The 17,153-nt window shown below is 51.0% G+C and overlaps 1 protein-coding gene and 1 long non-coding RNA gene across 6 annotated transcripts; one reads left to right on the forward strand and one right to left on the reverse strand.

Annotated features, from left to right (window-relative positions):
* Positions 1 to 1,719: 1,719 nt before the first annotated feature.
* Positions 1,720 to 9,351, reverse strand: LOC133354833 (uncharacterized). The gene is made up of 3 exons (XR_009756633.1): positions 9,239 to 9,351; positions 6,916 to 6,982; positions 1,720 to 1,836 (listed from the first exon to the last, which is right to left on the reverse strand). It is a non-coding gene; the product is annotated as an uncharacterized LOC133354833 (long non-coding RNA).
* Positions 9,352 to 9,445: 94 nt separating this feature from the next.
* Positions 9,446 to 17,125, forward strand: LOC133354806 (retinitis pigmentosa 1-like 1 protein). Of its 5 annotated transcripts, none has more exons than XM_061571941.1 (5): positions 9,446 to 10,807; positions 13,355 to 13,426; positions 13,881 to 13,974; positions 14,755 to 14,880; positions 15,807 to 17,125. In XM_061571941.1, exons 1-5 carry the CDS (start codon positions 10,097 to 10,099, stop codon positions 16,139 to 16,141), a joined length of 1,338 nt encoding a protein of 445 aa, XP_061427925.1. In that variant the 5' UTR covers positions 9,446 to 10,096; the 3' UTR covers positions 16,142 to 17,125. The 5 variants fall into 5 exon arrangements, with proteins under 5 accessions (XP_061427925.1, XP_061427926.1, XP_061427929.1 ...); XM_061571942.1 differs by having other exon boundaries at positions 9,446 to 10,795; XM_061571945.1 differs by having other exon boundaries at positions 13,873 to 13,974; positions 15,807 to 16,097.
* The last annotated feature ends 28 nt before the right edge of the window (positions 17,126 to 17,153 follow it).

Here is a 17,153-nt window from a genome sequence, read left to right on the forward strand (position 1 = left end):
CTTTGCCGATGCAACAACGTCGCTTCAAGGCGATGGATCTTCTTCACGTGGGGTGCGAGAGGTCCTTTCTGGGGGGAGGCGGGCGGGCGGGCGGGCGAGACGTGGCTCGATTTTTGTTTTAGAAGGTAAATAATCGAAAAGACAAATTAAACACAGGCACGTAAGTAACTAACTCTGTTTCTTTTTCGATTTAAAGCTTCTTTCGTGACTGCAGGGATTCATCTTCTTGGTTCTTTCGGTAAAGTCACGTAGAAGGGAAATAATAAAATAATAAAAATAATAAAATAATTAGCTTTCGATTTAAAGCTTTCGTGACTGCAGGGATTCATCTTCTTGGTTCTTTCGGTAAAGTCACGTAGAAGGGAAGTAATAAAATAATACAAATAAAACATAAGAAGAAAAAATTATGCTAAATTCCTCTTGATATGCAAATTATTTTGTCAAGGCGCCCTTCCCCCCCCCCCTTCCAACCCAGCTTATATATATATGCTCCAAGCACGTGTGCTGTTTCATTCAGACGCTGTCGCCTCGACAGACCTGGCTTTCACCTGAGGACGGCTGCTTGCGTTGTGGCCGAAACGTCGTGAGAATGATTGTATTGTTTTATTTTTATTATTTTATTACTTCCCTTCTACGTGACTTTACCGAAAGAACCAAGAAGATAACTCTGTTTCATCAAGCCCTGTGTAGTTATTAACGTTGTACATTGTATGTCTAGCGATTGAGAAGCAAAGGGGGTGCAAGGCTGCGGTAAAGGTTAAGAACTATGGCCTTAAGGCCACTGCACTCGCCGTGGAGGTTGTTCAGCCGTACTGATGGTGCAGGGTGGTGCTGGTGGTGCTGGTGGTGGTGGTGCTGGTGGTGGTGGTGCTGGTGGTGGTGGTGGTGCTGGTGGTGGTGCTGGTGGTGGTGGTGGTGGGTCCCCCAGACCGGTTCAGTCATCGCCCACCGCAGTGGGGAATCAAAACTCAGGCCGCTGGGTACACAGGGCGCTTCAAAAACATGTTAACACTTATACGGGACTATCGTTTTTAATGGGAAAATAACGGATAATACTACAATGTAACACGATAACAAATGTAATGTTAATAGCTTCAAAAAGTTCGCCATCATTGTCAACACGTGGCTGGGATCTTCTCCAGGTGGTTTCCAGAGCCCGGAGTCGCGTTTCTTGTGGTATTGTTGCAAATTCTAAGAAGTGTTAAAAACGTTTGTTTTGTATTATTGCGATGGCGCTAACCGCTGTGCCACCACTCCACCCTGACCGACCAAAAAAAAATTCGCTTAAAAAATGTTATACCGTACTCTTTGCTTCTTTCGGCAAAGTCACATATGGTAGAAATAAAATAAAACAAATCACGACGTTTCGATCGCAACACAAGCGAAATATCATCAGATGGGACAACCACAGCAAGGAAATTCTGAAGTCGTCTACCCACGTGACTTTACCGAAAGAACCAAAGAGTATGGATTCCTGCAGTCACGAAAGCTTCTAATCCAGATTGAAATGCATACCGATGACAAACAAAAATGACACAATCAGCCATGTTCAATCCATATTCTTAGGGTTTTTCGGTAAAGTCACGTAGGTAAAAAAATCAAAATGTATTACTACCTACGTGACTTTACCGAAAGAACCTAAGAATATGAATACTTGCAGTCACGAAAGCTTCAAATCTAGAATGTTCAATCCACTGCTGGACGAAATCCTCCGCAAGCTTTCCGCCGTACCAGACGCGTGTTCGTCACCAGCGTCTTCTAGAATGTCTCCGACAATGCGCCTCCCAAGCTCGCGTTTCGACTGCTCCTCGTGTGTGAAGACGACCAGAGCCGAGCCTGCAACGTTACAGGGGGTGGAGGAGGGAGGAGGGCAGGGGCAGTTTCTTCATTAGGGCGATTGGGCGACGCACCACCAAATCTCAGCCGTTACTGTGCCTCTGGATATAGTCCAATCAGCGTCATGTCACGTTCTGTGGAGTACCGCCTCTTTTTGGGCGATTTCACTCCGGCTGAGAATCGGCCCGAGTGGCCCCATAGACTTACATTGAAAGATGTTTTTTTTCGAACGGCGGGCGCTCCAATGCATTCTCTATGGCTTCTGGGAGGGCTCGCACTAACGTGCTTACGTCATCAACAATATTTTTCGCTACCTCGTGGCATCTTTAATAAAAGAAACTGAGTGGATTGTAATAATAGTGAGTATAGAAACAAACAATATGTATTGTAAGAGTCACTTTATTTTTCATTAACATTAAAAAAAGTGAAGTTGCCTTTACATGCTTAAGCTGTTAATTTATCCATTGCATGGGTGGACCTTATCCTTATCAATCATCCAGACATTTGCCCCCCCCTGAGAGATTTTGCAGGAGCCACCACTGGAGGAGGGGTGACAGGAATGCCACGAAAAAAGTGGAGCCGTGTCCCTTCGATATCTCTCCACGTGAGTCCATCGCTCACGCGGCTTTTGTTTTTTTAAATCCTTTATATTAAGTTCACTTGCTTGCGCGCTTACGACCGTGCAAATCTTTCGGTCGTTTTTTAACCCACTTCCCGTGATCCAATCGAGCTGACATTTTGCACACAGACTCGTTGTGCGTGACAATTTATTTTCGTGAATTTTTTTAGGAATTATTTTAAATATTTAATTACCAATTGCTTAATGGTGGCAGGCAATCATCTGACCCATAGGTGGCAGCCATATCAAGCCAGAGGACGAGAGGACTCTAGCCGCCCGTTTCAAAGACCAATGTCCTTATATACGACTTTCCTTATATTTAATTTAAAATACCAATGTGATAAAAATGAAACTCTTACTCAAGCAAAACAGAAATGAATAATAAAATAAAACCGATGCCACGCATATAAAGGATTTATAGTGAAAAACTTTGTTTTTACGGGTTAATTTTTCTCGGTTGGCGACAGATCGTGAGTCCGTATTCCAATCCCACCCACCCATTGCGTTCCTTGCCCGCGCCTTGCAAGGAGGTGGCGTCTGCCCTCTAGCGTTCACTTCCACGCTCCTCCGTTTTTGTTTTTGTACTCGCTGCGCGAAATCTCGCAACAGCACCGCCAACCCAGTGCCGGATTACACTGGTCAACACACTTTTTATGGCATTCCAAATCTGGTATCAGTTTTTGTCTATCACATCAGGTTTTTGAGATATCAAATATTGCATTTTCAATAAAACTGCAGGCAGAAGAAAAATATTATATAAATGTGGATATCTACATAAAATGATATTATAAACACACTATCCTAAAAATACAGCACCATATTTTAACACTAAAGCAGTCACTGACTCGGAACAACCTGCAATCATAAGTGACAGAGTTAATTTCGGGTAAAATCAATGAAAATGGGGTATGCCGATAGCATACAATGAGATGTGATAGAGCAAATCAGAGATCAGATTTGGAATCAGCACCCTGAAATTAGTCTAAAACAGCTGCAAAAGTCCAGGCCAGAAAAAAAAATTTGGTTGACCAGTGTTATTCAAGTAGCAAACATAGTTACACGTGTAGTAGCTGCGTGTGTAGTAGCTACGGGCCCCGCATTTTCAAGGGCCCCGCGCTAAATGCTTTCAAGCTATAAATTCCGGTTCAGTGATTCTGCACTTGCTCTATTACTATAGTACTATACCGCCTTCAACTTTTACGAACGACTCGGTGTATAAGGTTAGCGATTTGTCGTATTATCTGGCCGTATAGCAAATGAAAAAATACAATTACTTTACTATGCAAGTAAAAAAAATTGTGTTTTCATATTCACGTGTTATTAAATCCTTTATATTAAGTTCACTTGCTTGCGTGCTTGCTTGCTTGCTTAGGACCGTGCAAGTCTTTCGGTCGTTTTTTAACCCACTTCCCGTGATCCAATCGAGCTGACATTTTGCACACAGACTCGTTGTGCTTGACAATTAATTTTCATGAAAAATGTTTTCCAACATTTTACACTGTTTAGGAAAAAAGAAATTATCTTTAATTACCAATTGCTTAATTGTGGCAGACAATCATCTGACCCATAGGTGGCAGCCATCTCAAGCCAGATGACAAGAGGATTCTAGCCGCCACGCATATAAAGGATTTAGAGTGAAAAACTTTGTTTTTACGGGTTAAATTTTTTTTTTAATTTAGGGCTCCTTTATAACAAATGCGACAGGCCCCGCCGTGGAAACACGACGTCGTGGACGCGCGTTTGCTTTTCCGTGTGTGCGGCCTTCCGCGTCGTTTGTGACACAAAATTCGCTTTATGCGGGTTTTGAATTCGTCTTCTTCAAGTACATTAAAGAAGGACACCTTATGTAATGTACTTGACGTGAACTCAGCTGACAGGTTTGAAGCTTTCGTGACTGCAGGAATCCATACTCTTTGGTTCTGTATACCTACGTGACTTTACCGAAAGAACCAAAGAGTATGAGCTGACAGACATAAGAGTGCTGTTACGTCACATGTGTACATGTGGGTACGTGTGTGCGCGTGTGTACATACTTACGTGTGTGTATGTGTGCGTGCTTAAGTGTGGTGAGCGGTGGTGCAGCGGTTAGCGCGCTGCGCTAATAACCTGGCGACCCGGGTTCGATTCCCGCTCACGGCCAACACCAGTGACGATTATCTGAACCGGTCCTGGGCCTCCCCTAGGTCGACTCGGCCTCAAATGAGTACCCGGTTCGGTGTGTAAACATCGCCACTGGGGAGACAAAGGCGGTCGGGCGTGATGCTGGCCCACCCACCCTCTCGTGTACCGTTCTGGCCTTTATAGGTGCTCGTGTACCGTTCTTTATAGGTGCTAACAGCACTTGCCCCTACAGTCTGTTAAGGCTATACGGGGGGCATCTTTGTTTCGTGCTTAAGTGTGGGGAGCCGGTAGTGCAGTGGTTAGCGCACTCCGGCAAAACATCCGGAGACCCCAGTTCAAATCACGCTCGTGGCCGATTACTTAACCGGTAGGTCGGCTCAGCCTTAAATGAGTAACCTGGTCGTGGCGTGTAAACATCACCATTGGGAGAGACAAAGGCGGCCGGACGTGGTGTGGGCCAACAACAACCCCCTCGTGTGCCGCGCCGGCCTTTATAGGTGCTGCTCGCTAACAGCACTTGCCCCAACAGTCTGTTAAGGCTACACGGGTGATCTTTGTGTACTTCAGTCGTCTTTATTTTGTTTTATCAAAATGCCCCCCCATCCTCCGCGTGTCGAAAGTGGAGTGCCGGTTTTTAAAATATTTGTAAAAGTGGGAGCGGTGGGATTCCGATTGAGAGAGAGAGACACGGATTCGTTCCAGTCCAGGGTTTTCCAAACTTCAGACCTCGCGAACGACACCACCACGCTCCCCCCTCCGTGTTTACCGTCTTACTCCTTCACGTTCAAATACAAATGAACTCGTTCCAAGCTGCTTGCACGAGCCCGATGATTGTTAAACACGTCCCGCATGACACGCCGAGCAATTAACGTTGTCCGCGTCACGTGGGAGCGTGTGTGGGCGACACGCGCACACGTGAAACACTCGGACACACACGGAACACGTGCACACGGAACACACCACGTGTGCACGTACACAACACGTGTACACGTACACAACACGTGTACACGTACACAACACGTGTACACGTACACAACACGTGTACACGTACACAACACGTGTACACACACATAACAAGTGCACACACACACACGGAACACGACACGTGTGCACACACAACGCGTGTACACACGGAACACGACACGTGTACACACACAACACGTGCACACACACGGAACACAACCAGTTCACACACACAACACGTGCACACACACGGAACACAACCCGTGCACGTACACAACACGTGCACACACGTACGCTGAGATCTCAGTCTTCATTTGAATCGACTTTTACCAATGCAGACGGGTTTATTGCTTAGCGCGTCACGTGGAACGTATTAAACAATCATCTGGCGCGTGTAGCGTGGCACGAGTTACAGTACTAGGTAATCGCATGTGGAGGAGTTAATTGGTAAACACGGAAAGTCGGAGAATGGTGGTGGTGCGGTGGATCGCTCGGACGAGAATTTGGGGAAACTTTGGGTTACACAGCGCGCCGCGCAGACCGGCGTTTATTTTTTATATATGTATGATGATGATGTATGATGAATAAACGTGTGTTAAATATACTGTATAGTGTGACGCGCAGCGGAGTCATGATTTTAATTGAAAAATAAACTTGGGTTTAATTAATCAGTGGAGTTCAGTGCCTGATTTTGTATGAAACACACCCACGCCTCAATAGGAGCAGGGCGCGGGATCGATACAATTAATTATAATTAATATTATAATTTTTTTAAATTAATATGATACTTTATTATAATAAATATTATAATTGATCGTAATCATTATTATTGGTGGTCCGGTGACGATGGCGGTGGTATACCGTGATATTATCTGAACCGGTCCTGAGCCTCCCCTAGGTCGACTCAGCCTCAAATCAGTACCTGGTGCGGTGTGTGAACATCGCCACTGGGGAGACAAAGGCGGCCGTGCGTGGTGTTGGCCACCCATCCGGTGCCGGACTAAGCGAGTGCGGGACCTGTGGCATTTGTTATAAAGGGGCCTTAAATAATAAAAAAAACGTAAATATTAAAACACATCCATTTTTTTCTTGAATAGTAAAGTTATTGTATGTTTCATACAGCCAAATAATACGACAAATCGCTAACCTTAAACACCGAGTCGTTCGTAAAAGTTTAAAGTGGTATAGTACTATAGTAATAGAGCAAGTACAGAATCACTGAACCGGTATTGATAGCTTGAAAGCATTTAGCGCGGGGCCCTTGAGAGCGCTGGGCCCGTCGCTACTACACGTGTAGTAGCAGCTACTACACGTGTAGTAGTAGCTACTAGCTACACGTGTAGTAGCTACAACAGTAGTAACCAGGAGTTACCTACCAGTAAAATCTCCATCTGCTTGGTCGAGTGGCGTCCCAACGCCTCCTGGTGGACGAACCTCTCCTGCCTGCACCCACCGCACGAATCCGACGAGTCTACCCGTGTAGAGAAATCGACACGACTGAAGTTGTGTGTCGTATGTACTTTGAATTTCTTTCGCGCCGTACCGAGCCAACCGTGCGAATCCGGAGGTTGCGGGGGGAGGACAACAACCTAGAGTCACACAAACAGCAGTTCTCACGAAATGCGTTTTCAATTTAATCGAAAGATAAACTTGGGTTGGATTAATCGGTCGAGTTTTTGCCACATTCGGTGGGACTAACTCATTTCTACCGGGGTCCATCTGGACTACACGGTCTTGTATTTATCTTGTTGATTCTTTCGGTAAAGTCACGTAGAAGGGAAATAATAAAATAAAATACAATTTTTTAAAACTTTATATTATGTTTTATATTTTTTATTTTATTATTTCCCTTCTACATAATATAATGTTTTATTTTTATTATTTTATTATTTGCCTTCTACGTGACTTTACCAAAAGAACCAAGAAGATGAATCCCTGCAGTCACGAAAGCTTTAAATCGGTCTTGTATTTGTTTACATTTTCTTGTCAGATCTCGAAAGCTAAGCATGTGTGAGCCTGGGTCGCGCTTGGATGGGCAAACCATACATGCCAGGGCGGCATGCATGGTTAACTACCTCGCCTGGTATGCAGGAGGTCGGGGGTTCGATCCCAACCCTGACGTCTGCTGTAGATTTGGAGTCTGCGGTGTCTCTCGTCTTCATCATCACGGTGGCTAGGAGATGTTAACTACCCTCGCCTGGTGTGCAGGAGGTCGTGGGTTCGATCCCAACCCTGACGTCTGCTGTAGATTTTGAGTCTGCGGTGTCTCTCTCTCATCATCATCATCACGGTGGCTAGGAGATGTTAACTACCTCGCCTGGTACGCAGGGGGTCATGGGGTCGATCCCGACCCTGACGCCTGCTGCTGTATATTTGAAGTTTGCGTCTCTCTCTCCCCGTGGTCGCGTGGACTTTTCTCCGGGTCCTCCTTTGTTTCTCCACATTTGGAATCAACATCACGCGCTGAGAGTATTTGGCTGCTAGAAATGTCCACAATAGAATTAGTTACATCATATATATTTTCAACAGGCTGCTGCGATACGTGCTGGTCTGCAAGAGGGCAGTGCCCCCTGCCTCGACCAGCGTGGTGAAGTATGGTCAAACAGCCCCTCTCATCTAGCAGTGGGGGGATTGGAAGGTCAATGACATCCAACATACCTACAGTAGTCCATCACGTCCGCACGGCGAGACCGGTACCACACCTGACCGCTTTTGTCTCCCCCAGTGCTGAACTTTTCACAGATCGCAACCCACACACACTTTTAAAATCCTTTATATTAAGTTCGCTTGCTTGCTTGCTTGCGTGCTTGCTTGCTTACGACCGTGCAAATCTTTCGGTCGTTTTTTAACCCACTTCCCGTGATCCAATCGAGCTGACATTTTGCACACAGACTCGTTGTGCGAGACAATTAAATTTTACACTGTTTAGGGAAAACAAATTAAATATTTAATTACCAATTGCTTAATACTGGCAGACAATCATCTGACCCATAGGTGGCAGCCATCTCAAGCCAGAGGACGAGAGGACTCTAGCCGCCACGCATATAAAGGATTTATAGTGAAAAACTTTGTTTTTACGGGTTATACTTATTATTTCACCAGGTAAGGCCCCACTGAGCGACCTGGTTATCACAAATGATAGCTCAACGAAGGGACTTCTCATATGGACATGTCTAGCAGTAGCCACAGACTCTAAAGGCGTGATGTTGATTCTAAATGTGAAGGGGAAAACCGGAGGAACCGGAGAAAAATCCACGCGACCACGGAGAGAGAGAGAGACACGCAAACTCCACAAATACAGCAACAGGCGTCAGGGTCGGGATCGAACCGACGACCTCCTGCACACCAGGCGAGGTAGTTAACATCTCCTAGCCACCGTGATGATGATGATGATGAGACACCGCAAACTCCAAATATACAGCAGCAGGCGTCAGGGTCGGGATCGGGATCGAACCGACGACCTCCTGCAAATCAGGCGAGGTAGTTAACATCTCCTAGCCACCGTGATGATGATGATATAGAAAGACACGCAGACCCCAAATATACAGCAGGCGTCAGGGTCGGGATCGAACCCACGACCTCCTGCGTACCAGGCGAGGTAGTCAACATCTCCTAGCCAGCGTGATGATGATGAGAGAGACACCGCAAACTCCAAATATACAGCAGAGGTCGGGATCGAACCCACAACCTCCTGCGTACCAGGCGAGGTAGCTATCATCTTGCCGCGCGCAAGCACAGCCATTTAACGCCGAAGTCGACCTAGGGGAGGCGCCAGCAACAACAACAACAACAACTCCTCGCCACCAGATGTCGTTGGGCGCGAGCAGCGGAAATCCGGGGAATCGATTTCGGCGGCTCTTGAATATCGCGGTGGCAAAAGGGAGATTTTTTTTTTCGGGCCAACACATTGCGCGGTCGTCTTTGTCTCACCCCTCTCCCCTCCCGATGGCCACGCGTAATTTAAGGCAGAGCCGACCTAGAGTCGAGTGGGCGGAGGGGATGTACCAGAGATGATTTTAAAAAAAAATATTTATTTTTTTAATCGTCGCGAGAGGCACCGGGGAATTGAACCGGGACAGCCGGCGTGCGACGCTAACCACTGCGCCACCGCTCCCTCCGCTCGCCCGCCCGTGAAATGCAGTGAGCGATGCTGGCACGCCGTGGCGAATGTGTCTGCAATGTGCAGTCGTCATTATTGTTTAAAAGGCAATAATTTACAAGACGTCCAATTAACGCGGCCGTAACAAAGGGGAGGGGTGAATGAACGCAGGCGTCGTCTCGTCCATTGTGCTCAGCAGTAACGATGCAAGGGGGTAAAGCAGCCGCAGCATCAGAAGAAGCATCATCATCATCAGCATCATCAGCAGCAGCATCATTAGCACGAGCAAAGTCATCGTTATCTCATTCATCGTGAGCATCATCATCACCACCATCACCGGCATCGCCATCATCATCACCATCACCGGCATCGCCATCATCATCACCATCATCATCAGCAGCATCATCATCATCATCATCGCCGTCGTTACCATCATCTGCATCGCCATCAGCAGCAGCATGAACGGAAACGGCGGTCGGTTCTGGCAAAGGGAGACTGGGAGACAAGGCCCAGAGACGGAGGAGAGTCGGGGCCCAGAGACGGAGGAGGTACCGGGCCCAGAGATGGAGGAGGTGCCGGGCCCAGAGACGGAGGAGACAGAGGGCCCAGAGACGGAGGAGGTGCCGGGCCCAGAGACGGAGGAAACTCAGGGCCCAGAGATGGAGGAGACTCAGGGCCTAGAGATGGAGGAGGTTCTGGGCCCAGAGACGGAGGAGACTAAGGACCCAGAGACGGAGGAGACCGAGGGCCTAGAGATGGAGGAGGTTCTGGGCCCAGAGACGGAGGAGACTAAGGACCCAGAGACGGAGGAGACGGAGGGCCCAGAGATGGAGGAGACGGAGGGCCCAGAGATGGAGGAGGTGCCGGGCCCAGAGACGGAGGAGACAGAGGGCCCAGGGATGGAGGAGGTTCCGGGCCCAGAGATGGAGGAGGTTCCGGGCCCAGAGATGGAGGAGACTTGGGGCCCAGAGATGGAGGAGATTCCAGGCCCAGAGACGGAGGAGACAGAGGGCCCAGACATGGAGGAGGTTCCAGGCCCAGAGATAGAGGAGACCGAGGGCCCAGTGATGGAGGAAACTCAGGGCCCAGGGATGGAGGAGGGGGAGTTCCTCCTGCACACTGTCGCCATGGGACTCGCCGGGAGCCTGAGAGCGGACGTGAGCAAGGAGGTGTGTCACGTGTGTCACGTGTCACACTGTGATTACCTGTATCAGGTGTCACGTGTGTCACGTGTCACACTGTGATTACCTGTATCAGGTGTCACGTGTGTCACACTGTGATTACCTGTAAATGGTGTCACGTGTCACACTGTGATTGCCTGTATCATGTGTCACGTGTGTCACACTGTGATTACCTGTAAATGGTGTCACGTGTGTCACGCTGTGATTGCCTGTGTCAGGTGTCACGTGTGTCACGTGTCACACTGTGATTTCCTGTGTCAGGTGTCACGTGTCACACTGTGATTACCTGTATCAGGTGTCACGTGTGTCACGCTTTGGTTACCTGTGTCAGGTGTCACGTGTGTCACACTGTGATTACCTGTGTCAGGTGTCACGTGTGTCACCCTGTGATTGCCTGTGTCAGGTGTCACGTGTGTCACGTGTGTCACGTGTGTCACACTGTGATTACCTGTGTCAGGTGTCACGTGTGTCACACTGTGATTACCTGTGTCAGGTGTCACGTGTGTCACGTGTGTCACACTGTGATTACCTGTGTCAGGTGCGGGTGTGTCACGTGTCACCCTGTGATTGCCTCTATCAGGTGTCACGTGTGTCACGTGTCACGCTGTGATTGCCTGTAAATGGTGTCACGTGTGTCACGTGTCACCCTGTGATTGCCTTAAATGGTGTCACGTGTGTCACGTGTGTCACTGTGATTACCTGTGTCAGGTGCGGGTGTGTCACGTGTCATCCTGTGATTGCCTCTATCAGGTGTCACGTGTGTCACGTGTGTCACGTGTCACGCTGTGATTGCCTGTAAATGGTGTCACGTGTGTCACGTGTCACACTGTGATTACCTGTGTCAGGTGTCACGTGTGTCACACTGTGATTACCTGTGTCAGGTGTCCCGTGTCACACTGTGATTGCCTGTATCAGGTGTCACGTGTGTCACACTGTGATTGCCTGTATCAGGTGTCACGTGTGTCACGCTGTGATTGCCTGTATCAGGTGTCACGTGTGTCACACTGTGATTGCCTGTATCAGGTGTCACGTGTGTCACCCTGTGATTACCTGTATGAGGTGTCACGTGTGTCACGCTGTGATTACCTATATCAGGTGTCACGTGTCACGCTGTGATTGCCTGTATCAGGTGTCACGTGTGTCACGTGTCACCCTGTGATTGCCTGTAAATGGTGTCACGTGTGTCACGTGTGTCACACTGTGATTACCTGTGTCAGGTGCGGGTGTGTCACGTGTCACCCTGTGATTGCCTCTATCAGGTGTCACGTGTGTCACGTGTGTCACGTGTCACGCTGTGATTGCCTGTAAATGGTGTCACGTGTGTCACGTGTCACACTGTGATTACCTGTATCAGGTGTCACGTGTGTCACACTGTGATTGCCTATATCAGGTGTCACGTGTGTCACACTGTGATTACCTGTATCAGGTGTCACGTGTGTCACGCTGTGATTGCCTGTATCAGGTGTCACGTGTGTCACACTGTGGTTACCTGTATCAGGTGTCACGTGTGTCACACTGTGATTACCTGTAAATGGTGTCACGTGTCACACTGTGATTGCCTGTATCATGTGTCACGTGTGTCACACTGTGATTACCTGTAAATGGTGTCACGTGTGTCACACTGTGATTGCCTGTATCATGTGTCACGTGTGTCACACTGTGATTGCCTGTATCAGGTGTCACGTGTCACGCTGTGATTGCCTGTATCAGGTGTCACGTGTCACGCTATGGTTACCTGTATCAGGTGTCACGTGTCACGCTGTGATTCCCTGTATGAGGTGTCACGTGTGTAGGTGTCTCCTCTATCTATGTCAGGACTTGTTGTGTCAGCTGTGTAAATGTGTCATTTATGGCTTCATCGGGACTGCAGCTATATCAGGACAATTGTTAGATGTTGGTGTGTGTGTAACTGGCGCGGTGTGTAAACATCAGCAGTGGGAAGACAAAGGCGGCCGGACGTGGTGCTGGCCACTAAACGCATCCTCAGTCCCAGCAGTCTGTTGAGGATATGCAGGGCAATCTTGGTCTTTGTTCACCTTTGTGTGTGTGTGTGCATGAGAGCTCGCTAACATCACATGCCCCGACAGTCTGTGAAGGATACCCGGGTGTGGATCTTTGTCTTTGTTTGTATAGGGTTGGTGATGTTGGGGGGGGGGAGCGGTGGTGCAGCGATCAGCGATTAGCGAGCTCACGGCGAACAGCGGTGAGGAATATCTGTGGAAGTCATCGAGACCGGGGGGGGGGGTGTCTTTGTGTCTGTGGGTTTGCACAAGTTGGTGGGGAGCGGTGGGACGGCGGTTGGCGCACTGCGCGACAAACCCGACTTCCATTTCCGGCCACGGCTAACATAAGTGGCGAGCGATTTAGGAACCTTCCATAGGTCTCCACCCACATCAACTCAGCCTTCAACGAGTGCCCGTTGTAATCCGTGGTGCTGAGCACAGCACCCCGTGCCAGCCGTTATAGTTTCCCAGCACTTTGCCCCACGGTGTGTCAAAGGCTACATGGGGGGTCTTTGTCTTTGCCTTTGCTCAGGTTTTGGAACTGGAGATGAGCATAGAGGCAATGCTTTCCCGCATGGAGGAGCTCTGTGGCATGCTGGACATGGTGAGAACCAGAGAACTATCATCACCGCCATCATCAGCACCGTCATCTCCATCATCATCTCCATCAGCCTCATCTTTAGCCCCATCCGCACCCCCACCAGCTCCACCCACACCACGACCCCCACCAGCTCCACCCACACCACGACCCCCACCAACACCACCCCCACCACAACCCCCACCGGCACCACCCCCACCACAACCAGAACCACCCACACCACAACCAGCACCACCCCCACCACAACCAGCACCACCCCCACCACAACCCCCACCACAACTCCCACCACAACCCCTACCAGCACCACCCACACTACAACCTCCACCAGCACCACAACCAGCACCATCCACACCACAACCAGCACCACCCCCACCACGACCCCCACCACGACCCCCACCAGCACCACAACCAGCACCACCCACACCACAGCGGTGACCGCGTGCGTGCGCCAGGTGCGCAGAGACACGCACAGCGCCCGGGACGACGCCCTGCCCCGTCTCCACGCCCTCGTGCCGGGCGTGCGCCTCGTGTTCGCCCGCATCGAGCAGCTCGAGGTGACGCTCCCCAACCCGCTCCGTCTCCGCCACGGACGTCCTCCCGGGAGCGCGGTCGCTCCCACCTGAAGCACGTGACGGGTCCCCGGCCAGTTCCCGCCGATGGGCGTAATTCGCCGTCGCTTCCTTCCCTGCGCCAGATTCCACAGCTGTTGCGAGCGCGCGCGGTGGTGATCCGACACTATGGGCAGGTGCCACCTCAACGCGCAGTCCACGGGGCCTGGACGAGATCCGCTCTTGCGGTGGCTCGTGACCTCCGCCGCGTGGCTTCAGGTCTTCACCGGTTGCTTGCCGGCACTTTGGGTGTCTGCACCGGTTCTGAGTAGTGCACGGTGCGGTAGGCATCGCCACTGGGGAGACAAAGGCGGCAGGGCGCGGTGCGGGCCGCCCGCCCCCCCGCCCCCTCGTGAGCTCCGTCGGCCTTCATTGGTGCTACTCGCTAACAGCACTTGCCCCAACAGTCTGTTGAGGCTGCGCGGGGGATCTTTGTTTTTGTGCGCGTGCCCTTTGTTTGGTGGGGAGCGGTCGGGTAGCGGTTCGCGCGCTGCGCTACGAAGCCGGCGAGCCGGGTTCGAATCCCGCTCACGGCCACCGAACACTGGTGATGAATATTTGAAGAAGTCCCTGGGCTTCCCCTAGGTTGACTCAGCCTCAAAAGAGTACCCGGTGCGCTCGGGGGGGGGGGGGGCACGCTGCCGTGCCGGCCTTCGTAGATTTGCAAACAGCACTTGCCCCAGCAGTCTGTTAAGGCTACACGGGGGACCTTTGTCCGCGGCACAGGGCTTCGTGCGGATGCTGCAGGCGGGAGTCTCGTGCCTGGAGGAGCAGCTGAACCGCGCGGAGCGAGAACTCACGCGGCGACCTTTCCCAGCGACCATCCGTCGGCTCCTGTCGCAGCTCGGCTCGGTCAGACTCACAGCCCCCCCCCCCCCCCCACGGGACATCGATCATCATCCGAGGTTCTGCGACTCTCGTAAAGTTGACCCTCGTGTACATCAAGCACGTTCCCCCTTTCTGACCCTTTCCGACGACGCGCAGTTTGGTGACGACGACGCGCAGGGCACGTGTGGCACGGTTTGGTGTCGGCGGTCGTGCCGCCGCGGCTCTCTGCGCTATCGCCGGACACCTCTGAGCACGCACGCGCACACGTTGTAAAGCAGCGTGCGCGTGCATGTTTCCTCCCTTGTCGTTGTTCCAGAGTCCCCTCTCGATGGCGCCTTCTTCGAGGATGCTCTCGGATAGTTTCAGTTCTTTGCAGTAAAAACATTTACAATAAAACCGTATGAAGAATAGGTTTTACCCTTTTTGGCAATAAAAGTTGTTGTGCTAGCAAGGTCCCGTGATGCAGCTACTCACTCAGAGCTCTCAATGTCCTGATTGTGCTGTTCGCCTTTTGGCGTCCTCTGGTCTAACACCGTTTGAGACTGGGCTCTAAAGAAAGCTGCCTCTGGTGTGGACCAATCAGCTTATCAAAGACAACGCACCATCATAGACTACCAGAGCGTGTTTTTTTTGTTTGCATGTTCACCACAAGTACTGCGCGTGATTAATGCGGACCCGATTCGCTGCAAAGGTTTCAGTTTGGCGTTTTAACATCTTGGACACGGCTGTTGTATTGCCAGAAAGGGTCAAACCTTTTCTGAAAATCACTCAATTGGCATCGGCAGCAGCAGCAGCGTCATCGCCCAACTTTGGCGCGACCCTCCTGCCGAGACTCGCCGAGGAGGCCCTCCTGGCTCGGCGAGCGGCAGAACCGGCGCGGGGCCGTCGCGGCGTTCCGCTCCGACCGCCGTCTCCGCTTTGCCTCCCCCTCCTCCTCCTCCCGCCGCCAGGGGACCAGGCGGCCTCGCGCCGACTCGGAGCGCCGCTTGCCGTTCCGCGCGGCGCCCGTGATCCGCACGGAGCGCTTCGTCGTATCGGCCGCCACGCCCGTCCCGGCAGCGACGACGACGACGGCGACGACGGAGGCAGCGAGGGGAAGACGCGAGACTTCATGACGGTCGACGAAACGACGCCGCGAACAAATCACCCGGTGCTGCTGCTGCGTTGGCAAACTCGTCAGTCACAACAATGTGCGGCCTTAAACGGAAAAAAATGTAGAACGGGCAACGGCCCTTCTTCATGGGACGTGACCAGTCTTCTTCTTCTTCTTCCGTACGGCTGCTGATGGAGATGCGGAGCAAAAACGACCTGTCACATTCAGGTGGTCAAAGCGGACAACCGCGTCAGGAGCAGCGCATCATCGCTGCGATGTCTTCTTCGTATTTGTGGATCGGGCATTGCATCGTTATGCGTCGCGCGCTCCGTTGTGGACGACCACAGCCGCACACTGCATCCGGTATAATCCACATCTGCCATCCGCTGACATCGGCCGAGAGAAATGGATAGTTCAGAGATGGCGATTTTCTGACTGGCTGGTCGGACAGATAAAGTTTCTTGCACATAAGGGAATGCTTAGAGCGGAAATATAAATTATCACGCATTTCATCAGTAGATCCCACCAATGTGCCACCGTGTATGAAAAGCTGGGAAATAAACAGAACATGCAGGGTACACGGCCAGAACGAGGCCATGGGTAAAGGCCAGTTTACTCACTCACTCATCCATCGATTCACTCGCCCACCCACTCACTCATCCATCCATTCACTCGCCCACCCACTCACTCATCCATCCATTCACTCGCCCACTCACCGACTCGCTCACCCGATCACCCACTCACCCGCTACCCACGCATCCATCGATTCACTCACTCATCTATTCACTCACTCACTCGCTCAGAACCCGCATACCCGCACAAACTTGCCGAACACACCAGTGGCTCGGACGCGTTATAGTTTTCGAGCAATGTCGAGATGGAAACACTTTCTAAACGAGCATTTCGCTACAAAACGTTCCGTTTTTGTTGTTCTTACGGAAGGGGGTGCGGCGACGTCGTGAGTGTGCGTGGACTCGCACGTCCAACGAGCAGGCCCCCCTCTCCCTTTGCGCGGCCGAATCTCGTGAACGCAACAACAGTGCAGGCTCCCCTTGCTAGGCCGGCTTTTGTCGACTTGCGTTTGCTTGTCGTCCTGGACCACTTCGCGTCGCAAGGAGAACCACGGCAAGAGTGGAACCGGGAACCGTGCGGTTCGTGGAGCGCTGCCCGCAAGATCTCGCCACCGTGTCTGCCATTGCCACCG

This window comes from Lethenteron reissneri, chromosome 49 (genome assembly GCF_015708825.2).
Source record: "Lethenteron reissneri isolate LAM-NWPU_2019-01 chromosome 49, ASM1570882v1, whole genome shotgun sequence".
Taxonomy (NCBI): Eukaryota; Metazoa; Chordata; class Hyperoartia; order Petromyzontiformes; family Petromyzontidae; genus Lethenteron; species Lethenteron reissneri.